Source organism: Telmatherina bonti, assembly GCF_933228915.1.
Source record: "Telmatherina bonti genome assembly, chromosome: 15".
In the NCBI taxonomy this organism is placed as follows: Eukaryota; Metazoa; Chordata; class Actinopteri; order Atheriniformes; family Telmatherinidae; genus Telmatherina; species Telmatherina bonti.
This window is the reverse complement of record NC_136613.1, coordinates 20,896,792-20,919,632: the sequence shown is the minus strand read 5'-3', so window position 1 is coordinate 20,919,632 and position 22,841 is coordinate 20,896,792. Positions and strand designations below refer to the sequence as shown.

Here is a 22,841-nt window from a genome sequence, read left to right as displayed (position 1 = left end):
CTAAATAATAAGATTTCTTCTTACCCCTTGGTTTTCATTAAAACATAATTTGACTGCAAAGGATACAGTTGGCAATATTAAAAAAAAAATAGTATCGAGTTTTATTTACATTTGATCTGTTGCTCTGAAATAGGATTTCTGTTCTGTATGACACATTTACACAGAAATCATACAAATGTGAAAAGGTCAACTGTGTCTCCTATGCAGTATGGACAATACTGTGAACTAAAATGGAGCTGAAAGAGAAGCAATAAAAAAACATGTACCTCCTGCTCTTACCAATGAAGGGATGTCAGTCCAGATGAAAAGCAAACGAAAGATAGAAAGCTCTTTTTAGAGTTTTACATGTAGATTATTTTACTGATCATTCAGTGAAATTTTGCATTTTATTCTTCCCAGTTACAGTGACAGATGGATTTGTTGCTTTCTGTTATTTACCGTGTTCATATCAATGCCATTAGTGTAGGTCCATGAGTGCTGGAAGTACTCCTCCAGCCTTTGCCTCAGTGGGTTGGGAATCTGGTGAAAGCGGATGAACTCCTTGACCCGTAACATTTGAGCATGATAACGGGCGGTCCCTGAGTACAACCTCTGGATGATGGCAGAGACGTTCCCAAAAATACTGGCATACATAAGAGCTGAAATAAAGATAATTATCTGTAAATAACATGAAATGAAAACACAGATTATAAAGAGAAAACAAAATACTCACAGCCAATTAACATCACACATATGGAAAAGATCTTCTCTGAGTTCGTGTTTGGAGAAACATTTCCAAAGCCCACACTTGTCAGACTGCTGAAGGTGAAGTAAAGTGCTGTGACATACTTGTCCTTGATCGAGGGGCCAGAATTGGGATCACTGTAGTTGTATCGCTTCCCTATGGACACACCCAGATTGTCTAGCCAGCCAATCCTGTGCTCCAAGTACGGCTTCTCCACATTGCCAATGGCGTACCATATGCAGGCTAACCAGTGGGCAATTAGTGCAAAGATGCACATGAGCAACATCAGGACCGCTGCTCCGTACTCCGAGTAGCGATCCAGCTTTCTGGCGACGCGCACCAATCTCAGGAGCCTCGCCGTCTTCAGTAGGCCAATCAGAGTAGTTGTCTAAACAAAATATGCAGCAAGGATATTTGTTAGTATTTGCAAGAGTAGTTTGAATGTTAGCATTGTCACACATGAGGGTCAGTTCATCCTCAGCTGTGGCGGTACAAGTAGAAGTTTGCAGCGCTGCATGTGTGCAAAGAAAAACAGGAGGAATTTTGATGATTACACCCCCCATCCCCCCACCCCTACCCCTATCTCCACATTTTTTTTTCTTCTTGAAGTGCATTGTGATTATACCCTTGTCATGTGTTCTTCACAAATCTGTCACAAAAGTATGGCAAGTTATACAGTATTAGCACTCTGACAAATTCTCAGCAACACGGACTCAAAAACGGCAGTGTGAGAATCTTTCATAATAAAAATATCCACCCAAAGCTTCACAGCCAGGCAGAGCAGCTGCAGCTGTGCTCAAAGACAACAGCTGCATGAGCCTCTTAATACGAGTATTGAGCAATAAACAATAAATAATTATGCGTGACATCATTTCTAATTTCTGCTGCATTGCTGGAGTTTTTCTCGAGGCAGGGAGTGTGCTATAAGCTTTTGGAGGAGGATGAATGTACAAAAGAGACTGTATAGGTAAATATAAAATATATATTTTTTTTTATAGTGAGAGGCCTTTTTTTTAGTTGAACATGAGATGAGTTTATATTCAGAGTCAGCAAAACAAACCAGCTTTTCATCTCAACCCAATTATGTACACTGAAGGAAGCTCGCTTTGTCTTAATAAGAAACTAGCTCCTCTAGAAACATGGTTTGTCAGTCCTTGTTGGGTCTTGGAAATATTGACATTGTGAGCAGCATTGAGGCTTAAACCTTTCCACCTAACCCTGGATACTGAAACACTGGCTGTACGGATGAATGGAAATGGAAAAATACTGACCACTTCTTTGCCTTTATGTGAGGTAACCACATAAATGCAGCTGCAGTGCTTTGTGATGTACTGTACCAGTCAAGAGTTTGGTCATACTTTCCCAATAAATCCAATAAGAAAGTGTGTCCAAACTTTTGACTGGTAGTGTAAGTGATGAATGTGAATCTAATATGACTTGTGTGTCCTATCAGAACATTGGCATTGACTACATAAATGTTTAAAATATGATTTTATGATGATAAATATCATTCCATTTGTCTGCATTGTGCTTGTGTTACATTCCAGTTACATGTAAGTTACTGCTCTTTTTGTAAAAACTACAACAATAATTAATTCCCTTGAGCTGACGTTCTGTTATAAAATGGCAAGTAATATTGTTGTCTATTGTGTTGATATGTAGACAAATGAACTTGAGCATACTTGACCAAGATAACTAAAATGGGGGAAAAAATATCTCTGGGCTCGATTGTGGTTGCTGAATTTTTTTGTGTTTTGGCTTCTTTTTGTGTTTGACTGCTCCTCATCAGACTCTTTACACAACTCCAATCATCCTCTACTTGACACAATCCGCTACATACCTAAATTTTCTCACATGGCTTATATTTTCAGACTGGTTGAAGTTGTAGTTCAATAGATGGACATAATGGTTACACTTACAGGAACTATCGGAACAAATCAGAAATGGAATATATGTTTTTTGGAAAGAAAGATTTATTTTGGGAGAGAAAAAGAAACATTAATCTGTGCAAAACCTCTCACTGATCCCAAAAACCCAGCGGTGGGTCTGAGAGTTATGCCATGTTTTTTTTTTCTTTTTAATGGGAAAATGTCACAGGACACCTTTAAGCTATTTCAAAGCTCAGCCAGTGTGGCTATTTTGAGAAAGGCTGCCCTTGTTCTGATCCTAACAAAGAAAATATTTTTGCCTGGTTGTTGTAATGACTGCATAAAACTACACTCTCTAAAATACTATCCTTTTTTTTTAATTTTTTTTAAATTATTTTTGCCATTTGTTGATATGGCTCATATAGGTGGCTAAAATTGAATTTAGAGAAGGTAAAGTTAAGTTTGGTGATCTGAGTTACCTTTTACCCCCCTTTTAGTATTCTTACTTTAAAATAATGTAAATCCTTAATTCCTTTTTTTCTGTTCTTAGTCATCTCAATTATGAAAGAGAGAAGAGACAGAAAATCACAACACTATAAAGCCAAGTATATCATATTTCAGGCATACAGTTTCTGAGACCTTTTGCATCATTTAATGGGGGAATTTTGCTCAAATCCTGTTGTTCACAATCTGATGCTTGTTTCCAGCAGCCTAATGGATACCAGGAAGCAGGTAAAAATACCAAAAGAAAAGGTTGTTATTTTTTTCAGTTTAGTAAATGCTTCAAATTAGAAAGAAATTTTCACCCCAGTTTTTCTTAGGTGAGGCTTTACAGGGCTAATCTGCGTGAATAGTTAAAAACATTTCAAGTCTAAAGAAATATCTAAAATTAAAAGATTTTTAATTAATGGCAATAAAGAAGTCTTATTTCTTTACAAAAACTGCTGCATGCATACTGTTGAATACACAAAATGCTGATCATGAGATAGAAAAAAGATTAATCATAGCTACCCACTGAGCACAAGACACAATTTTAGTTTTGTGCCTTGTTCTATGTGCTCATTTAGTTCTTAATATCTTCAGCTAAATTGAGACCACTTTTAGCAATAGCAATCCAGTCCTTATCATTGTATTAAAAGCTATAAATATGTTAGATGGAAAACAAAATTCTGTATATCATGAAAAGAGCATAGTGACGATCAGCCTTGATGTTATCAAAGTCTTTTGTTTGAAAATTATTCAATTTAAAGTCTGAATGTTTAAAAATGTTCAAAAATAATTTGTGCTTTTTAGGTTTCATCCTAAATATATCAAGATAAGATCAAGATAAATATCAAGTGTAATCATAAAAGCTGTATTGTGACAACAAATTGATTTCCTGATTTCTATAAAGTAATAAGGAAATTAGAATAATTTGATAGAATTTAGAAATTACAGCTTCCATAGATGTGCTGTTTCCCAGTAATAATGCTGAATGGTAGCCCATCTTGCAGCTAAATGTCTGATAACATTTTCACTTACTCTTTAGGTGCTGATAATGTGCTTAAATAAACAAAGAAAACAAGCAAAAAAGCCTATACTTGTATGTATAAAGCATATACATGTCATAAGAATTGTAAACATGGAGCAATACAGGCTGTGTGTTAAAAATGGTAATGCCTGGCATGATTTAAAACGAACAACTCCAATAACCCTACAACAAGGCTATCTGCCGAAGGATGCTAACCTGGTGTCCAATGGCTACTTCATGTACTCTCTGTAGTTTATGAAACTGGTCGAAAATAACATAATAATTTAGATCCTGGGTCAGAGCCTTGCATTAGTGAGTCCTAATTACATTATCAATCATGGTGAAAACTTGGCTAAATGCTAATATTGACTGAATATCTTTGGTTAACCTTAGACATCTCCAAAGTATTGAATTATGTGACAAATTCAACCTGAATTTAAAGTCTTTTAGATGCCTTTTCAACCAAATACTGTCCTGGGGAAATGAAAAATTACTCTCTGATTATTTCAAAGTGGTTATACTCTGAAGCATGACTAACAACAACCATAACGTGTGGAAAGATGTAATGCTACCGGTTTTAAGTTAAGACACTTTCCTACATTGTTATTTTGCACATTGCTAAGTGACCAACACTGAAGCTCTAGCGTCATTGACCACCAGTTCCCTCTCCAACAACTCCATCAGCTTTACTTACTTCATATACCATGTATATATATATATATATATATATATATATATATATATATATATATATATATATATATATATATATATAGTTTTGATTAATGACTCAACATGCTAAGGCAGAGCCTGCAACAAGTTGTGGAAGAGCGCCCTTTAGTTTGAATCAAGTGTGCTGGAGCCGGGAAACATCTAAAACCTGAACGGCTGCAGTCCTTAAGGACCAAAGCTGGACACACCTGCCTTAGACTGTAGTGTAAATGTAAAAGACCAAGAAAAAACATATTATAGATCCACCAGAATACCATTTGTTTTTTTGCAAGTGCTTACATTTAAGTACCAATATGAGTTCTAATAAATCCCAATACGGTTAACTGGTAAGGAGTTTGGACCAGAGTGGCAGATGCTAAGCAATTAATCATATGATTTATCAAACAGGTCATCCTCTGGGCATCATCTAAATTTAAGGCTTGAAAACTATCAGAATCTTCATAATAAGGAGGATAAAGTAGCTTTAAGTGGATCATTTATGATCACAGTTATGACAAAGTACCTACAAGCCCAAAATATAGTTTTCTCACTAATGCCAAATTTAAAATTTTAATATGGCATATGCAACACTTTTGTTGTTTATTACATAAAAAGTAATATGTTCATATTTATAGCTTAATCCCTCTACATGAAGACATTATTTTGACAGCCATAGTTAATTTTTACGTTGATATTGTGTTTTGTAGTATTCAAACGCATTTATGAATACCGAGTTTGAGTAGATAGTACAAGCATCGGAACACTACCTGATACCAGTATTGGTATCACTGTGTCCCCATAACATATACTCCTTTTTAAAATCTTTTAAACAAGCTTGAAGCAGTGGTTAAAATGCTGGTTAAAATGTATCTAAAGTCTGTGATTCAGCAGCTGATGGTTATATAATCATGCTTTAACAGATGCTGAACATCCAACAAAGTAAAACTGGAAAATCCAACCATTACTATCAGCGACATAATGGAAATTAAAATTAAAATGGTGTAAACATTTGCTTCATAATGACATTGTATGAATGAATTAGTTCCATTAGTGACCTGTTCCTCTCTGTTCAGCTTTCACAGGAAGCAGATTCAAAGGTTTAAACTTGAACAAGCAAATGACTGTTTTGAAAGATGAGGTTGTGAATACAAGCGGGCAAAATGAGTTTCCTCCGCAGGGAGGCTGAGCTCTCTCTTACAGAAAGGGAGAGAATCTTGGTCGTCTGTATATGAATAGAGCCACCAATGCTTTGCACTGTTAGGGAACAGATGAGGTGATTTTGGCATCTGGTTAGGATACCTCCAACAGCCCCCCCTTCCCCTCCCCGGGGAGGTGTTCCGGACATATCCCACAGGGAGGTGCCCGGTGGAAGACCCATGATACGCTGCAGGGATTAAGTCTCTCAGCCGGCTTGGGAACGCTGCGGGATCAGCCTGAATGAGCTGGAAGAAGTGGCCGGGAAAAGGGAAGTCTGTGCTTCCCTGCTTAGGCTGATGCCCCCATGACCTGAGCCAAGATAAGTGGGATAGAATGGATGTAATGATAGCGGCACAGCTCTTTCATGCTTTTGTTTTTGTCCTAATTATTTCCCAGTGCATGATGACAGTATTCAGTCTTTAGGCAGGACATTAAAATCTATTTCAATGTTATTCTCTGTCCTAATCAAAGGGTTTGCTTAAGCTGTTGTAGGTTAAAACCTTCTTATTAAGCTGCTAAATTAAAGCCTTGTGAAAACCATCTGTCACTGACTCAGTTGCTTTCATTTTCTGAATGAGAAACATGAGTGGGACTTTGCGTGATCTGTATGAAAATTCTAAATACCAAGTTAAGAAGCTATAAATAGAAGTTACGGATCAACATGACTTCACAACATATGTCAACATATTTAAAGACGTGAAAAACCAAAGACACAATGAAAATTAGAATATGAATTTGTCAGTTTCTTGTAGAAAAAAAACAAAACAGATGTTGATTCTCTTTTTGATTTGTTGTGATTCAGTGAACTGACTCAGCAGAGACAGCAGCAGCAGGGATGGAAAAGATGATTATGGTCCATAATCAGGAGCTTTTCTGGTGTAATGGAGTGCCTACAAAGCACGATAAAGCCCTGAAGTAGACCCAGAGCCTTAGGGGATATATCCTAACACACAAACAAGCCAGCAGGCCTGGCAGCCAGCCTACCAATGGCCATCTCACATCTGCATGTAAGCTGTGCACATAGCCCTGTTGGTGTGCCTCTCACCAAATGCATCATTGATTGCCATTTGGTAAGCCATTAATCCGTCGAAATGGATTCTAGAATGAGGACCATTCAGAAAAAAAGAAAGAAGGAAAGAGGGGGAAAAAGTAGTCCTTTCAGAGCTGACAGAAAAATTCAGGCTTTAAGAAGTGGCCCTGGGGAGCAAGTCCGGTTAAGAGTGCAAGTATGCCGATGGTAATGCGCAGTAAAGCCACAGGGGAAGGGAAAAAAAGAAGAAGAAAGAAACAGGTTAAAAAACATACAGTATATAGATTAAGGACAGCCTACCTCATCTGATCCTGAGCCAAAGATAAGAAGGTCAAATGGGATTGCTGCCACCATGTCAATGAGAAACCAGCCTTTGAAGTAATGGATTGCTATCTTGCCTGGATGGCTGACCACTTCCTCGTTCTGGTTCACATAGGTGGTCCTGAAGTTTATGAGGATATCAATAATGAACATGATATCCACAATTAAATCCACTACATTAAGAGGGCTGCAGGAGTATCCACATTCGCGCCTCCTCTGCTCCTCTTGGTCATTTAAAAGAAAAGCAGCAGAGTACGGAGTGAGGATAGCTGTGTAGATAACGAGCAGCAGAATCAGCCAGTCCCAGACAGCTTTGAAGGGGCTGTAGTGGAGGATGGTGAACTTGTCAATGCGGGGTGTCTGGAGTTTGTACTCTGGCAGCACATCAGCTCCCAGCGACAGGACCTGGAAAGTGAAACAAATTTGTGATAAAACAGCTAAGAAAACGATCCGATTTCGGTTCTCTAATTTGATCACATGTAACCAAATTCACTTTGGGGTCGACCACGTGTTATATATCAATCATACAGATTTGAATTTTCACATCTATTTCAGTCAGTGCAGGCAGTGCCTTTTTTTGGGAGACAATCAATTTTAAAATAATCTTTCTGAGACAGCTCCCACATTTAATGAACTGAAAAAGACGCCTAAAATGTCCTCTGCAGTCAAACTATGTTAGGCGATGGCAGCCATTCAAGTATGACATGTGAAGTGCTTATGTCCTGGCACCGTGGATAATACGACTGCCACTGATTTGTTCCCTATTTGCCAAAGGTACACCGCACTGCTGGAATAGAAAAAGAAAAAACAAAAACACTTTAGTGTGCAGGTCATAATGCAGAAAACCTGTAATATCTCTGAGGTTTGCTCAGAGATATTATGTTATCATGCTTTTTTTTTTTTTTTTTTTTTGAGCAAACAAATATTTTGATTGCTCCAGGTGAATAAGCTCTGCCTGGATAATAAATTATTCAGTGTGTTCAGGAAGGCCAAACCTTCAGCAGTTTTTTGGCTTAATAACCTGTAGCAGACAAAGACATGGCTCCCTCAGTGCAGGAAAGTGTAGGAGTGAGGATGAGGGTAATGGTTTTTTTCTTTTCTTTTCTTTTCAGCACATTCCCCATCTTCAATGCATGAATTATAGATTTTGCCATGCCAACAGTCAGGAAGTAGATGCAGCGTTCATATGTCAGCTGTGTCTCCAAACTTCAAACCAAAGTCGGCAGGATGGGGGAGCATTTAATCAGGAAGACGCTTCTTCATTTATGAATGAGAAAGCTGCTGTATTCTTGAGTGAAGCTTAAAAATAAGATTTCTGTTCTTCCTTTTGCTTGGCTTTTGCTGACATTGCCTGGGTTGGCTAACACCTTGGCTTCTGTAGTGCAGCGTCTTGATTTATTAATAGTTAATATAATCCCTTTTACACATTGACATAATCATCCACAATGTGAAGCCAGTCTAACAAGTGTTATCACAGCACATTCATCTCATTCACATGGGCAAGTAGATACCAGGCTGCTATGAATAATGCTGATATGTGCAGTGCTTTCCACCACGGTTCTCAAAACTGAGACCACATTACTTTTACTTCCTTGTTTTTATTCATTTCCCTTTCCGTTTGGTGTGAACCACTCTGTCCACATCAAAAGTACTGTGTTATCATTAAATGTACTGATTAAGTTTATGCTGCAAAAGTAGTTTGTGTACAAAAAAAAAAGGTCATTTATGATACAATCCCACAATCCTTTACATGCAATGATGTAGCAAAGGGTATTTTCTGTAGCTATAATTAAAAGACAGTCTTTAAAACCTGAATAAACAGACTGTAGATAATTATTATTCAAATTCAAATCCTGATGGATCTAATGCCTTGTAGATTTATAGACATTTCCCTGCTTCAGCTAACCTGGCCCAAATTAATGGGTCACTAAAAAGCCTGAGCTGAAGTTGATGACAAGCTATTGAGGTGATCAGAATCAGTTAAATTAGGCACGACCACCATGAGAAAATTCTCAAACTGGGAAATACTACTGCAAGTACCACTTTTAATGCCTGCTATGCAGGCAATCAATATCTGCTGAAATGTAACAGAAAATCCCTGAGGAGTACTGGTTTTCTGAATAAATAATATAATAGTTGTGTTCTTTTTTGCATCTGACAAAACACACTAGGCGAGTATAAAGTACAGTGGATAAATGGCTGTAGAAAGGAGCAATGAACACAGCAAAAAAAAACACAAGCAGATATTCCTGGATTTGTCATTAAAATTGGTGCAGTGATAAAAGCATGATACCTTTGCCAGCTTTCCTCACACAAAAACTGCCAATTTGTGCTCTTTCAAATACAGAAACGAGGATTATTAGGAATCGATCTCCAAGAGAGACAAAGGTGGCAGAGAAAATTGTCTCTTTGCCACAGTAGAACTAATAATATCCTGTAATACCAAACAAAGATGAACCTTGTGACTCACCTGTGTAACTTTTTCTGTGACATTGTGAGTTCTGTCTTTGACCTTTGGCGCTATGATGGTTTTCTCTGATGTCGGAGGAGAATGAGTCTTGTTATCGGTCCTTTCTGAGAAGTTGAGTGCAATCAGTGGGATCTTGTTGATGGTGCTATACTTGTTGATGTTTGAATCAGAGGTAGAGCCAAGCAGACTTGACTTCACGTGGTTAAAAGGGCCTGATGATCCAAAACAAATAGCACTCACATTAGTACTCTGCTCATCTTATCTTAATTAGCCTAATGAATCTGAGGATCAATATCAGTGAAGGGGCAATTTGCTAATAAATACATAAATAAATAAATATTTGACGACCAAAACTTAATCTGTTGCCATATGTGAATGTTGTCATAATATAATGAAGAGTCACTTTCAGTCTTGCAAACATGGGCTTAACTCAGATTAAAGGAAAGGATGATTTTAAACCAACTCCATCTTTTAGTCATGAAAGTGACACAACAGTAACACATTGGGATCTGTCTGCTGTGGATCTATTCATAGCAAGTGATGGTAGCAGATATTTATACTAACATGGAACCACTGACTAATGTAGTTTGGCATGGGCAGATAGTCTAAATAGTTCCAGCACTCTCTTTTTTTCAGCAAATGAAAATTTATAGCTTGGCTGACTTGTGTTGTAGGTAACTGTGTTTGGTTGCAAACTGCTAAAATGACATCCTTTGAGGAATCTGTAATTGATCTAAACCATGCTTTTCAGTCTTACTTTTTATCTTGTTTTCACCAGTTTCACATGCATGTGGAAGACAAGTGGAATGTGTTAAGATAGAAAGGAGGACGGGAGGAGGCACATGTCCGTTGAAAATAAATTTCCAGGAATTTTCATGCATGGCAACCACAGAGTTAGCTTAGTTATATATAGGGTTTTAGTAAACAGTGGACAAATGCTACATGAAAACAATCATGCAAGTTCATTTAAATATAACATTTTCACTTGCATCTTATGACAGCAAATATGATGCACATGTGATGCTGATACAACAAAACAAAAAGGATCAAACTATGCAATCTTTCCTGGTAACAGCTCAATCTCCCTTCAGTGGCATCATACAGTAAACTAAAGTTTTGTCAGAGTCCCTGCTTCCATCCCTGATAAAACAAGAGGAGTTCTGCATATATGTTCCTACAACTAAGTAGAAAACTGTTTTGCTTAAATTAAAAAAAACATTTTGCAATCTAAACATTAACCAGCCGATTTTGATCAGGATCAGGATCTTATGAATCTCCTCCACGCCTGTCATTTGTTTTAACTAAACCCTCAGAAATGACTAAGCTAATGTCTCAGAGCCCTAAAATTTTCCTGAGCCAGTTTTCTGTGCTAGGATCTGATGCTAATCAACACCTCTTGCATTTAGATTATGCAGGCTTCGACAAAACTGCAGTATTTGATGCCTTGGGAATGAGATTGGCCTGCTAACTCAAGTGTAATAAGCTCACTCAAGCTATCCAATAAAAGTGAATCTCTGAGGAGCATTAATGCTCATTGCATTGTTTGAAAGTCATGCTCCAGAACGGCACAGAGCAATAACATCTCAAGCAGAAATTCAGGATTACCTCTGACATGGCTACCATTGTCTAAAGCCAGCAATCGGTGGATAGTGGACACACAGAAGAAAAATGTTTATATATGTATAAATAATAAACATATTTTTATAAAAGAGCTAGATAAAACGGAAGACAACATCTGTCTATTGAACAGAAATATTGCAGATTTCTTATCAATATAGACTATATAGCTGTCAACTTTGTCATATAATTACTAACTACTCTGCTTTATTTAATCAAAGACTGCCTGTTTTTCCATGTGGACAAGCTTTCAGCTGATTTAACATGCTGTTGTACGGTACTGGTACGGGTAACGGTTTAAACTGAATCTGGATAACTTTTGCTGTAATGGGGAATCATGTTCATCTAGTTGCCAATAATTTATTCCAAACATTGCCTTACAAATTCTCACTGACTGTGCAGAAATGAAGGACATAGCCCCTTCACTATCAAGCAATGGTTTGTTAAAAGGAGTAGACTTGACTGGAGTTTGGGGCCAATTTGCATGCCTATATGGAAACAAGGTAGGGACTTCTTAGAGCGCACACTGCTTTGTCATGCAATAACTAAAGTGTTTTGTTTACAAAAGGAGCATATGCTGAATTGCACTGCAGAAGAGCTGAAAATAGCAACTATAAGCATCAAATTATTCAGAAGTTTTAAACTATGGTCCTACAGCAAGTTAGAGATAAGTTTGTGTTCTTACAAACTTAAAAATAATCTGGTTTCTTTTTTAAACCAGAGTCAGTGTGTGGTATTCATACTTACGTATGACATTCACTGATTTATTCTCATGCATAGTTTCAATAACATATTCAGCTTCCTGCTAAAATGTGTCCAGGTCATCACTGTTATTTAATTTTCAAATTAGTCAAATATGCATACCTTCACTTGTATGCCGATCCCTGAATATGCTTTTGGAATTAGAACTATAGCCCTCAATTTCATGGATGGACGAAGCTCTCCTCATGCTGCTGGTGCTGCCTCTGGGGAAGGTGTTTGACAGAGAGGTAGAGGACTGGTGAATATCTGTCTGGTACAGCTTCTCCCAAGGGAGCTTAAGGGATGAATGGTCAAGGGGTTCAGGGCCGATGCTGGCGTCGGAAGAGTGGTGACTTGAGCCTATGAGGGCGCGTGTGTCATTGGCCTCAACAGGACTGCAAATGCTCTTCGTGGGTGATGGGAAGCTCTCCAGGGGCACTGAGTCCTCATTCTCTTTCGGAGAGTCCACCATCACAGCATCTGGGTCCTCTTGTGGAAGAGATTGCTTGTTTGTATTCATTAGGCTCAAAGCAGCCTGCCGGAAGCGGAAGAATCTACTTCTCCCTAAAAATTGAGAACAAATAAAGACTTATTATTTTCAGGCCTTATATAATACAAATTTTCTTACCAAAGACATTTAACCACATTCTTATTACAAAGGATCTTTCATAAAACATGAAAAAATATGAAGCACCTTTAGTTTCAATGTATCAGAAAGAAAATATGATATCCTAACATCACATAATGGCAGAATTTCTTAATAGTATATTTGTAGATTTCCTGGTAATGTTTGATTATTTTTCCTTTCTTTTCTTACGTTTGTCATTGCTCTTCAAAGTTCCTGCTCCAATGTTTAGTTAGCTTGTACTTATTCTTCAGCTAATAATATCCCAGCTTGCTTCATCATCTTCAATGTTTCCACCTGTGCTTTGTCAGCCCCATTTACGTGTATGTTTGGTTGTGTCCCTCCCTCCCGCTTGGTTCGTCATTGCTCCTTCTCTGTTCACCCATTCTGCTCCTTGTTATTTCTTCTGCAAAGATTTGACCTGTTTTCCATAAAATTATTTACTTTTTTTGGACTCAGAATTTGTTTTTTTTTAACATTTTTCCCTGGACTCTTCAGCTACTTTTAGTTGGAATTTTGTTTCAGCCTGTGGTTTTCTGTTCATTGGTAAGCTTTTTGTTTAACTTTTCTCTTCCTACCACTTGGATAATGACAATCACATTATTTTCCTGACTGTACAACACCTTGTTTATGCATGTTCAGCCCAGTGTCTGTCCAGACCATGTAACAGCTTTGTTTTCCCAAAAATGTAGCGTGAAGAGCAAATGTTGTAACAATATTGCTATTAATTATTAATGTAACTAATTTGGGCTTATTTTCTGAAGTAGACCAAGTGAGGATTTGTTCAATTAATCTTTTATACTATCGATATTATATATTTCTGCATGTAGAGTAGCTATGAGTTATGTAATTCTTTCTTTTGAGAAAGATTTAGTTTGAATGCATTGAACATATTTTCATTCATGCTCACCCCGTAAAAAAAAATGTCTCAGAGATTTATTTGGAATAATTCTTGTTTCTTTTCTACATGAAAAGAAACACCCAGTAACAAATGAAAATGACCTTTTGGGACAAAGTAAAAGTCCAATACAAATGGGGTGAAAGAGGACCCTGCTTTATTCACCCTTCATTACTCTCCTTACATAACACCACTGCCATCTGTTTCCCTTCCCTGTCTAAATGTGCTGATATTACAACTACATCTGCTTATAATAGAGGCATGACACTCAACCATTTTCCTGGAGATGGACCTAATTATAACATAAGCCAAGAGATAAGACCAGCCTTGCAGTCTCCTCTCTACTTTAAGACCATGTCATATTATAAAATGTTCATGACTATTTCTGAAGCCAAATAATTCTACAGCACATACAACATATATCTCTTTATCATAAATTAACCCTCCGCTGTAATTTGCATACATTCATTTTTTTTTTCTATTTTCATATCTGTGTTACTCAAGAACTTGTTTTTGTCTTTGACAACTATTTTAACAATTTTTTTTAATAATTTACACACCAGAGCTTAAAAGTTAAAACTATAATATATATATATATATATATATATATATATATATATATATATAATAGTAATATTAATTTATTTATAGTATAAGTCACCAATTTTATGTTCTGCTGGATGAGATCCTCTGTCTGACGTTTTAGATGGTTCTGACTCCATTCACCTCATTCAATTAATCGTCTAAATTTGTCATTTTGGTATAAAAGTATGATTCCTTATTTTGGCCATTTAGGCACATAGGAGTATTAGAAACTTTTGGAACGTACAAGGTTGCAAACAACAGTTATAAAGGAGCTCAAAAGATCTTTGTTACTGGACAGCGAACAAAGTCAAATATAATTCTCTGAAATATTTTTGAGCATTATAATCATGTCATCATGTCCACTACAGTGGACACCTATTTAAATGCAGTGGACGTTAGGGACCATGGCCTTTATCATTTCGCTCATATGATTGTCTCCAAACACTAGTGGTGTGGAGGTGATTTTACCTGCAGGGTGAAAGTCGTTGCCTATGCAAATGGCCAAATCTCCACCAACTCTCTTGAATTGCAGTATATGCACACGTACATTGTAATTACCAATTTTGCCTCAGTGAAAAACAGGCAAAGAAAATTATGGTCATCTTTATATCATATATTTCACTCTGCTATCCATATGCACCTAGATGCCCCTTTTCTGTCATTAGTATACTTTGGTCGTGCGCAAGCAATGTACAGGTGCAGGTGGAGAAATGTAGTGTCACTATTTCTGGCAGCATGCTGGAAGCTCTTTCAGTAGCAAATTTAGCATAGAAACACTCAGATCAGCAAAATACATTTAGACTGACAATTTATGGAGTCATTTACATTTCACTGCACTGTACATGTCAGCATGTTTCTGACATGAACTGATGACACTTGTGTCTTTCTGTCTCAACTTGAGTTACTTGCTCGCATGAAAGTGTCTTGGTTGAACACAAAAAGTTGGCCCAACTGTAGATAACAGCAGTAAGTCTACTGCTAACCTACTAAACATATTGTCACATAAATCTAATTAAACGTTTAAAGGTGACTGGGAGTTTATCAAGAAGGAGTTGTAGCTTCTGAACACTGAGAATCTTTCTATATTTCCTATTTCATGACTTACAGTATGAGATTTTCACACATCCTGAACAAAAAACATACAAACAAAGAAAACTCAATTAAGCAAATAAGTCAAACATGTATTACTGATCTATTTAGGAAAACAATACTTAGCATTCTGAGAGTAGCTCAGGTATTCGACCTTTGCTTTTAGCATCTGATGTCACTCTTGGTTTGTTGTCTGTACCACACACCAGCTTGGAGGAATTTGAGTCTATTTATCTTACGAAACAGCTTCCACTCAGGGCGTTTCTGTGAATTTGCTGGTGAATTTTCTTGCTTGAATACCTCACATTTGATCATTTCAAAGAATTATTTTCATTTTTTTTTACTAAACAAAACAATCAATACAAACATAAACCTCAAACCCTTGAGTCGAAACAAGCAGAACGAAGAAAAATCATATCAAATCTGCTCCTCTCATACACATCTTCCAAACATATATAAGAATATAACATAAGACCACAAGGTCAACATGCCACCATTTATTTACTTCATTTACTATACATAGTCACATCACCACAGAGCAAATGGATGAACCTTTTTGAATATACTGTCTTACCTGCGAAAAAATTTTTTTAGGTGCACAGAAACACATTGCTTCTACACTTGTAATCTGATTGCTTTGAGAATTGCTTTGTTTTTATCTTTTTTTTTTTTTTTTAGAAAGATGAGAACTGTGAGAGGAGAGGGAAAGAAATGACAATTAGGTAAAAGGCCTGTTGAAACAAGGACTTTTGGTCACTGTACATGGGGTAGTCACTTCAACCCACTTGAGCCTCCCTATTCTATAAATAAAATAGGTTAATATTACCATCTAGTAATGAAAAAAATCACAGAGATTATATAGTATTCAGTTTTCTGCACAGCTGCACGTTGCTGGGATTTAAAACCATAGGGATGAATGACTCATCCCAGGTTTTCTGGACACTCAGTTGTTTTTATGGGAAGTCTGTGTTATTAACTGTGTTTTGTCTCACTGGTTTGTGTGTTGCTTTGGAGTTTTAATGAGAGGCCGTTGCCATAAATGGGCTTAAACCCTACAGAAGAAGCTTATCGGCAGCTCACAGCACAGTCTTGACATCACTGTAGAGGTGGTTTAAAACGAATTCACATAATTCATGCATAACTGTCATGCGATCCTAACAACTCACGTAGCATTAATATTTCTCATGTGACTTTAAGTCAAGAGGCTTAGCTAGTAGAGACTGCCAAAGAACCAAAAATAAATGGCCTTTTATCTCTTTACCTTGATGATGGGGAATGTGTGGAAAGAGGAGGCAGATTCTTTTAAAATGTTAAAAGTAATGAAGTATATAGACATCCCTCCTAAAATGTACATTCAGTCCTGAATGCTTTTCTGTTAAGCCATGATGGATTTTATCCCTTCAGCTCTGGTTATGTCTCCTGTTCAAAAGAAGGAACATCTCAAGGTCATCTTCAGTGAGTGTGAGATATAAAGCATGAGGTCATTAGATTAGAATAATACAGCATTAACATTGATTTAACTGGAACTGAATTCTTATGTTTGATGTTCCAACACGCTTGGAGAAAATTTTCCATTCAATGTAATTGTTGTTCCTCGACAGGGTGCTGGAATAACATCAAAGCTTAGAGTAGAAATACTGCTCTTTTTTTGTTAAAGCTGCCAGCTAGGAAGAGTTATTATTTGAAAGTTCCAACTGGGTTTAAATAACTACTAGATAAAGCTGCATGTATGAGATATTTATACTTATTCTACACCTTCCTACCTACAAACCTAGATACCTACATACCTACCTACCTACATACCTACCTACCCATCGACCTACCTACATACCTACCTACCTACCCATCGACCTACCTACATTTTTTAACTACCCATCGACTTACCTACATACCTAACTACCTATCCATCGACCTACCTACATACCTACCTACCTACATACCTACCTACCCATCGACCTACCTACATACCTACCTACCCATCGACTTACCTACATACCTAACTACCTATCCATCGACCTACCTACATACCTACCTACCCATCGACCTACCTACATACCTACCTACCTACCTACCTATCGACTTACCTACATACCTACCTACCTACCTATCGACCTACCTACATACCTACCTACCTACCGACCTACCTACATACCTACCTACCTACCCATCGACCTACCTACATACCTACCTACCTACCTATCGACCTACCTACATACCTACCTACCTACTTACCTACCTACCCATCGACCTACCTACATACCTACCTACCCATCGACCTACCTACATACCTACCTACCTACCCATCGACCTACCTACATACCTACCTACCTACCCATCGACCTACCTACATACCTACCTACCTACCTACCTATCGACCTACCTACATACCTACCTACCTACTTACCTACCTACCCATCGACCTACCTACATACCTACATACCCATCGACCTACCTACATACCTACCTACCTACCCATCGACCTACCTACATATTTACCTACCCATCGACTTACCTACATACCTACCTACCTACCCATCGACCTACCTACATACCTACCTACCCATCGACCTACCTACATACCTACCTACCTACCTATCGACCTACCTACATACCTACCTACCTACCTATCGACCTACCTACATACCTACCTACCTACCCATCGACCTACCTACATACCTACCTACCTACCTATCGACCTACCTACATACCTACCTCCCTACCCATCGACCTACCTACATACCTACCTACCTACCTATCGACCTACCTACCTACTTACCTACCTACCCATCGACCTACCTACATACCTACCTACCCATCGACCTACCTACATACCTACCTACCTACCTATCGACCTACCTACATACCTACCAACCTACCTACCTACCTTCTTACCTATCTACCTTCCTACCTACATACCTACCTCCCTACGTATCTGTCTATCTAGCTTCAAACTGGATTCAAGTTTTAGTGGGGTTAGACTGATGGAAGTCTGCACAGAGCTAATGAGCTGAAGATGTTCTTCAAAAGGTGCATTTCAGAACAACATTCAACAATATTCCCTCGCTGCCTCTGGACAAACAAACCTCACACCCTCCAAGAGCCTGCAGCTTTCCTGTCACACCTGCACTCCGTCACCCTGCAGCTCAGTAATGGACCTCAACAGAAACTCATCTCCCTCCATATCACAACACTGACACCTCCTCTGCCTCCACCTCTAGCGTGTAAGTTCCCTGCAGTCCGATGAAGAAGCACCCAGGGAAACTAAACGGGAAACAAGGCTGCAGGTCCAGATGGTGTCAGCCCCAGGGTTCTGAAATCCTGCACAGAACAACTATGTTGGATTCTTCAGCACCTTTCCAACCCCCATTTGATCCAAAAGAGTTCCTGTTCAACTTTCCATTTACAGATTGATAGTTCTGTCTCCTTTGACATACACGCCGACACTCACGGACGGCGAGTTGGATGGGCTCGCTGCTTGGCTGGCTGTGGCCCCACTGGCTGTCTGCGAGACCCCACCCAGCCCCCCTCCCATATTGTGTGTTATCTATTGTCTGAATTTGTGCTTATGCATAGAGGTGTGTTTTTTTTTTTTGTTGCATCTTTATCCTTCCCCCTTTAGGTGAGGTGTAGAGATACTTCTTTTTTCAACACCCACCCATCCTTCCTCATGTCATCTTTTCCGCATTTTAAGGCAGCGGCAGTTAAAAAACTGGCTGCAGGGCCAAAGTGTCAGTTTGTTCTGTAAACTTGTCAAATGTAAATGTCTGTATGTCTCACCTTGGACGAGCTGACTTGAACCTTGAATTTACCCTTGGGGATAAATAAAGTATCTTTGATTTGATTTGATTTGCTTTCCAAAGTTAATTCTACAATTGCTTTTGTATTGTAATAAATCACATTTCATACACTGTAAAATGGCTGTTTGTAATAATGGCAATTGTCCCATTACCTGATTATGGTGTCTTGAGCTGTAAAACTACTGCTAAGAGTCTCCTCATTAATCTGGATGTTATCTACCACGCTGTCATCTGGAGAGTTACTAGCACTGCTTTCAGCATGCATCACTGTAATTTGTGTTCTAGTGTCAACTGTCCATCACTTAACTCCCGGGGCTGATCCATTGGTATCAGTTTATTTATAAAACCTTAATCGGCAAAACCCCCGCTTACCTCCGTTCTTAACTCATTATACACAGCAGTGATCCCAAGATACGCTCCAATAACCACATTAACTTACTTATCCCAAAAGCCGACACAGCCTTTGACCATTTCACATTTCAATTCTTTGTAATGACTGGAACCATTCACGACAGATTCTAAAACTCGACTCATTCATTATTTTTCCTTTCACGAATGTATTGCAAAGCATTATCTATAATAACTGATTATTTTACTAATTTCTTCTTAATGGTTGGAACTGTTGTTCTATTGCATTTTTTCTAGATTTATTAAAATGTAAAATTTTGTTTAATATTTTGGAATTTGTCTCACTGTATCTTGTAAGACCCAGTTTTATTATATAACTTGTCATTGTCATTATATAACTTAATTATCTTGTTAAATATAGTTTAAGTAATCTAATTGTTTGATCAATTATGTGCAATGAATTCCACATTAATGGTCTGATTGTGTTTGACAGTCAGTATTTCAAAATTATTACAACTCTGGCTGTTCATTTTTTAATTTCTCGCCAAAAGGCAACATGGGAAGTAAAGCTTGTCTTCACAGCTTTCCTTCTGTTAGGGAAAAGGAGACAGTTAGTTTCATAAAGACTGGGGTCCTGATTGGGGACTCGGCTCAGTTGTAGGAGGGTATTCCATGCGGACCGAGATTGCGTTTCATTAGAACAATATATCCTCATTCCCACCAAAGGTGGCGCTGCACTTGTATTTAGTGAAAGAGAGAACAAGACCAGTGTGAAGAACAAACTCGATTTCCTCCACTTACGAGCCAAACAAGGGGAGAAAACTATTGTTTTGTTTTTGCCTTATGCAAGTATATTGCAGAAATAAAATGCAACAATGGGCACAGTAAGAACAACAGATGAGTCAGTTGACTCTTAACGCAATCGCTACATATTTACCCACAATGCAATACTACGCCACATGCAGGAAGTGACTTTTTTTATAGTCCACTTCTTGTATTTGGTCCACTTGAAACAAACGGGACCTGTGTTTGTAGGAGGACCAAGTCCGCTTCATTGATCCAAATCAGAATTTTTTAGATGCATTCAGATTTCTCCGAATGAAACTTGACTTTCTGAACAATCAAAAGAGGAGCCACATGGCGCTCAGTGTGACTCCACACAACCAGTAAGTGACTAGTAAAACTATTTCTTACTGAAAAAAAAAAAAAAAAAGTAAAAATGTCATACTTCGAATTAAAATACATCAGAAACCTGCAGGAATATATTTTTGTAGATTTGCCCGTTTCTGACTGGATCATTCAGGTTAATACAAAATAAAAGTCTCTTGTAGTGAATTCTGGTGGAACAAAGGGCCCACCAGGAAGAGACTTCCCTAAAAAGCCATACTTTGAAAATTTATTCCATTTATTTTATTTATACAAATGTCACAGTCTAATGTTAAATAGATGACCAATAGATAAGTTTATATTTTTCTCTCTAAATTTACATTTCAGTCTATTTATCAGACCTGGTAAATATTTGCAGATTATACATAAGAAAATGCAGACATGCTACTTTGCTGTTAATGCAACATATGTTCATGTGTTTGTTTCTTGCACTAAATAATATCCAAACAACATGTATCCTTTCTTATAGCTATACATACTGTCGGAAGTAAAGGCACCTCAAATTATCAAGATTTACTCAATGATTAAGCAATGTAGTTGATGTGTTAATTTAGATAATTTCTTCTTGTTTATCTTATTTTATATATTTTCTTTATAATTATTTAAATTTGTAATTCATTGATCTTATTTTATCCTAACTGAATATTCGATCCGAGTTTCTACGTGTGCGCCACTGCTAATGGTTTCAATAACAAATGACTTTTGGATGTGTTATACAAATGTCTTAATATGAAAAAAGAACAAAGTAACAGAAATATTTGTAACATTTGGTTAAATGATATTTAATAGTATAAAATTCAAGCTGGTATGATCTTCTACCAAAGCTGCAAGACTTCATCTGTTTCAATTGGTTGAAAACAGAAAGACATGCCTCCATGTAGGATCAACCACGAAGAGAACTCGGAGAGCAGAAAGAAGGAAGAATAGGGTGGAAAAGAACAGCAGAGAGGAGGAAGGAGGACAGAAGAAAAATGGACTGAAAGTAAGCTGTATGTGTTTTGTCTCTTTTGTTCTGTGTATTCATTATGTTTCTTTGCCCCCGTTAGCCTCCGTCGTTAATTTTTTTTTTATTGATTTTGCAACAATTTCAGAAACAGACCTGTTCTCCCATCGTTGGAACCAAGTGTAATAGCTGACAGTTAACATTTATTTGTGCAATCAGAACAACTCCCAAGAGTGGTTTTTATTTTTCCAGCTCTTGCAGCAAAATGTTTTTTGCTATTCACTGTTTGTTGACTTCAGTCCTAAAACTGCAGCTCTGGGTAAGACAGAGGACAAACCACAGCAGACCTATCTTTTAGATTTAGGAATAGTCCAATAGAACTACATGAGTCACCTGAAACTGAATTGTCTGACGAGGACACACTCTGTGGGTTCCAATGATCTGGGGTCTCTAAAGATTGGTGATAGTAAATTAATTTTTATATATTTTTCATTCATCTATAGCTAACAACTAGTTTCCTCTTGAGCGGCCAATTACATTTAATAAGATTAATAAATTCTTTCTTGAATTTCTTGGACATTAATAAAACCACAAATGTTTGGGGCGAATGTTATATTCATAATATTTTGTTTAATGATTTAAATGTTCTTATTTTATAGTATGTAGTTCATAGAATAGTTCATATGTATCTTAATAATTTAACTGGGATTTGTGGTTTCCTTGTAGGTTCTTAAGGTTAATTCAAATGAGAACTCTTTTTGTAGTGTGTGGGATTTAGGTATTTAATTAGGTTTATTTTCTCCTATAGAAGGGCTATGATCTGCGTTTTCATTTTAAATTCTGGTATTAAATATGTTAACATTATGCTACACTCTATTCTTTCCAAACACAACACAATCTGTCCCTGCCATAACACACCCCAGATTTCTCTGCTATTTTACTGCATGTGAGAAAATAAGACACAAGTTTTGCTATTTAAAAAAAATTTACCAATTGAACCGTTATTGAATTTATATCTAGATTGTAACATTAACGCAGAATGCTGCCAGATTATGAATCCAGAATGCATTGTACAAGTAAATGCATTCCCGGGTCACACTATGTGCAGGTTTCAACAATGTACATTGATGTGTCAGGGACCGACATCATCCTCTGAATTTTACAATAAAAATTGTAAAATTGTAAAATTCACTGTGTAGT

At 37.4% G+C, this 22,841-nt stretch overlaps 1 protein-coding gene across 1 annotated transcript in view; it reads right to left on the bottom strand.

Annotated features, from left to right (window-relative positions):
* Positions 1–22,841, bottom strand: part of kcnh7 (potassium voltage-gated channel subfamily H member 7) — a gene marked incomplete at both ends in the record, with an annotated part of 54,352 nt that overhangs the window by 13,627 nt on the left and 17,884 nt on the right. The window contains 5 exons of the mRNA XM_079254706.1: positions 439–638; positions 713–1,112; positions 7,341–7,766; positions 9,832–10,043; positions 12,313–12,753. Coding sequence (XP_079110832.1) covers positions 439–638; positions 713–1,112; positions 7,341–7,766; positions 9,832–10,043; positions 12,313–12,753 — 1,679 coding nt within the window. The remainder of the gene's footprint in view (positions 1–438; positions 639–712; positions 1,113–7,340; positions 7,767–9,831; positions 10,044–12,312; positions 12,754–22,841) is intronic.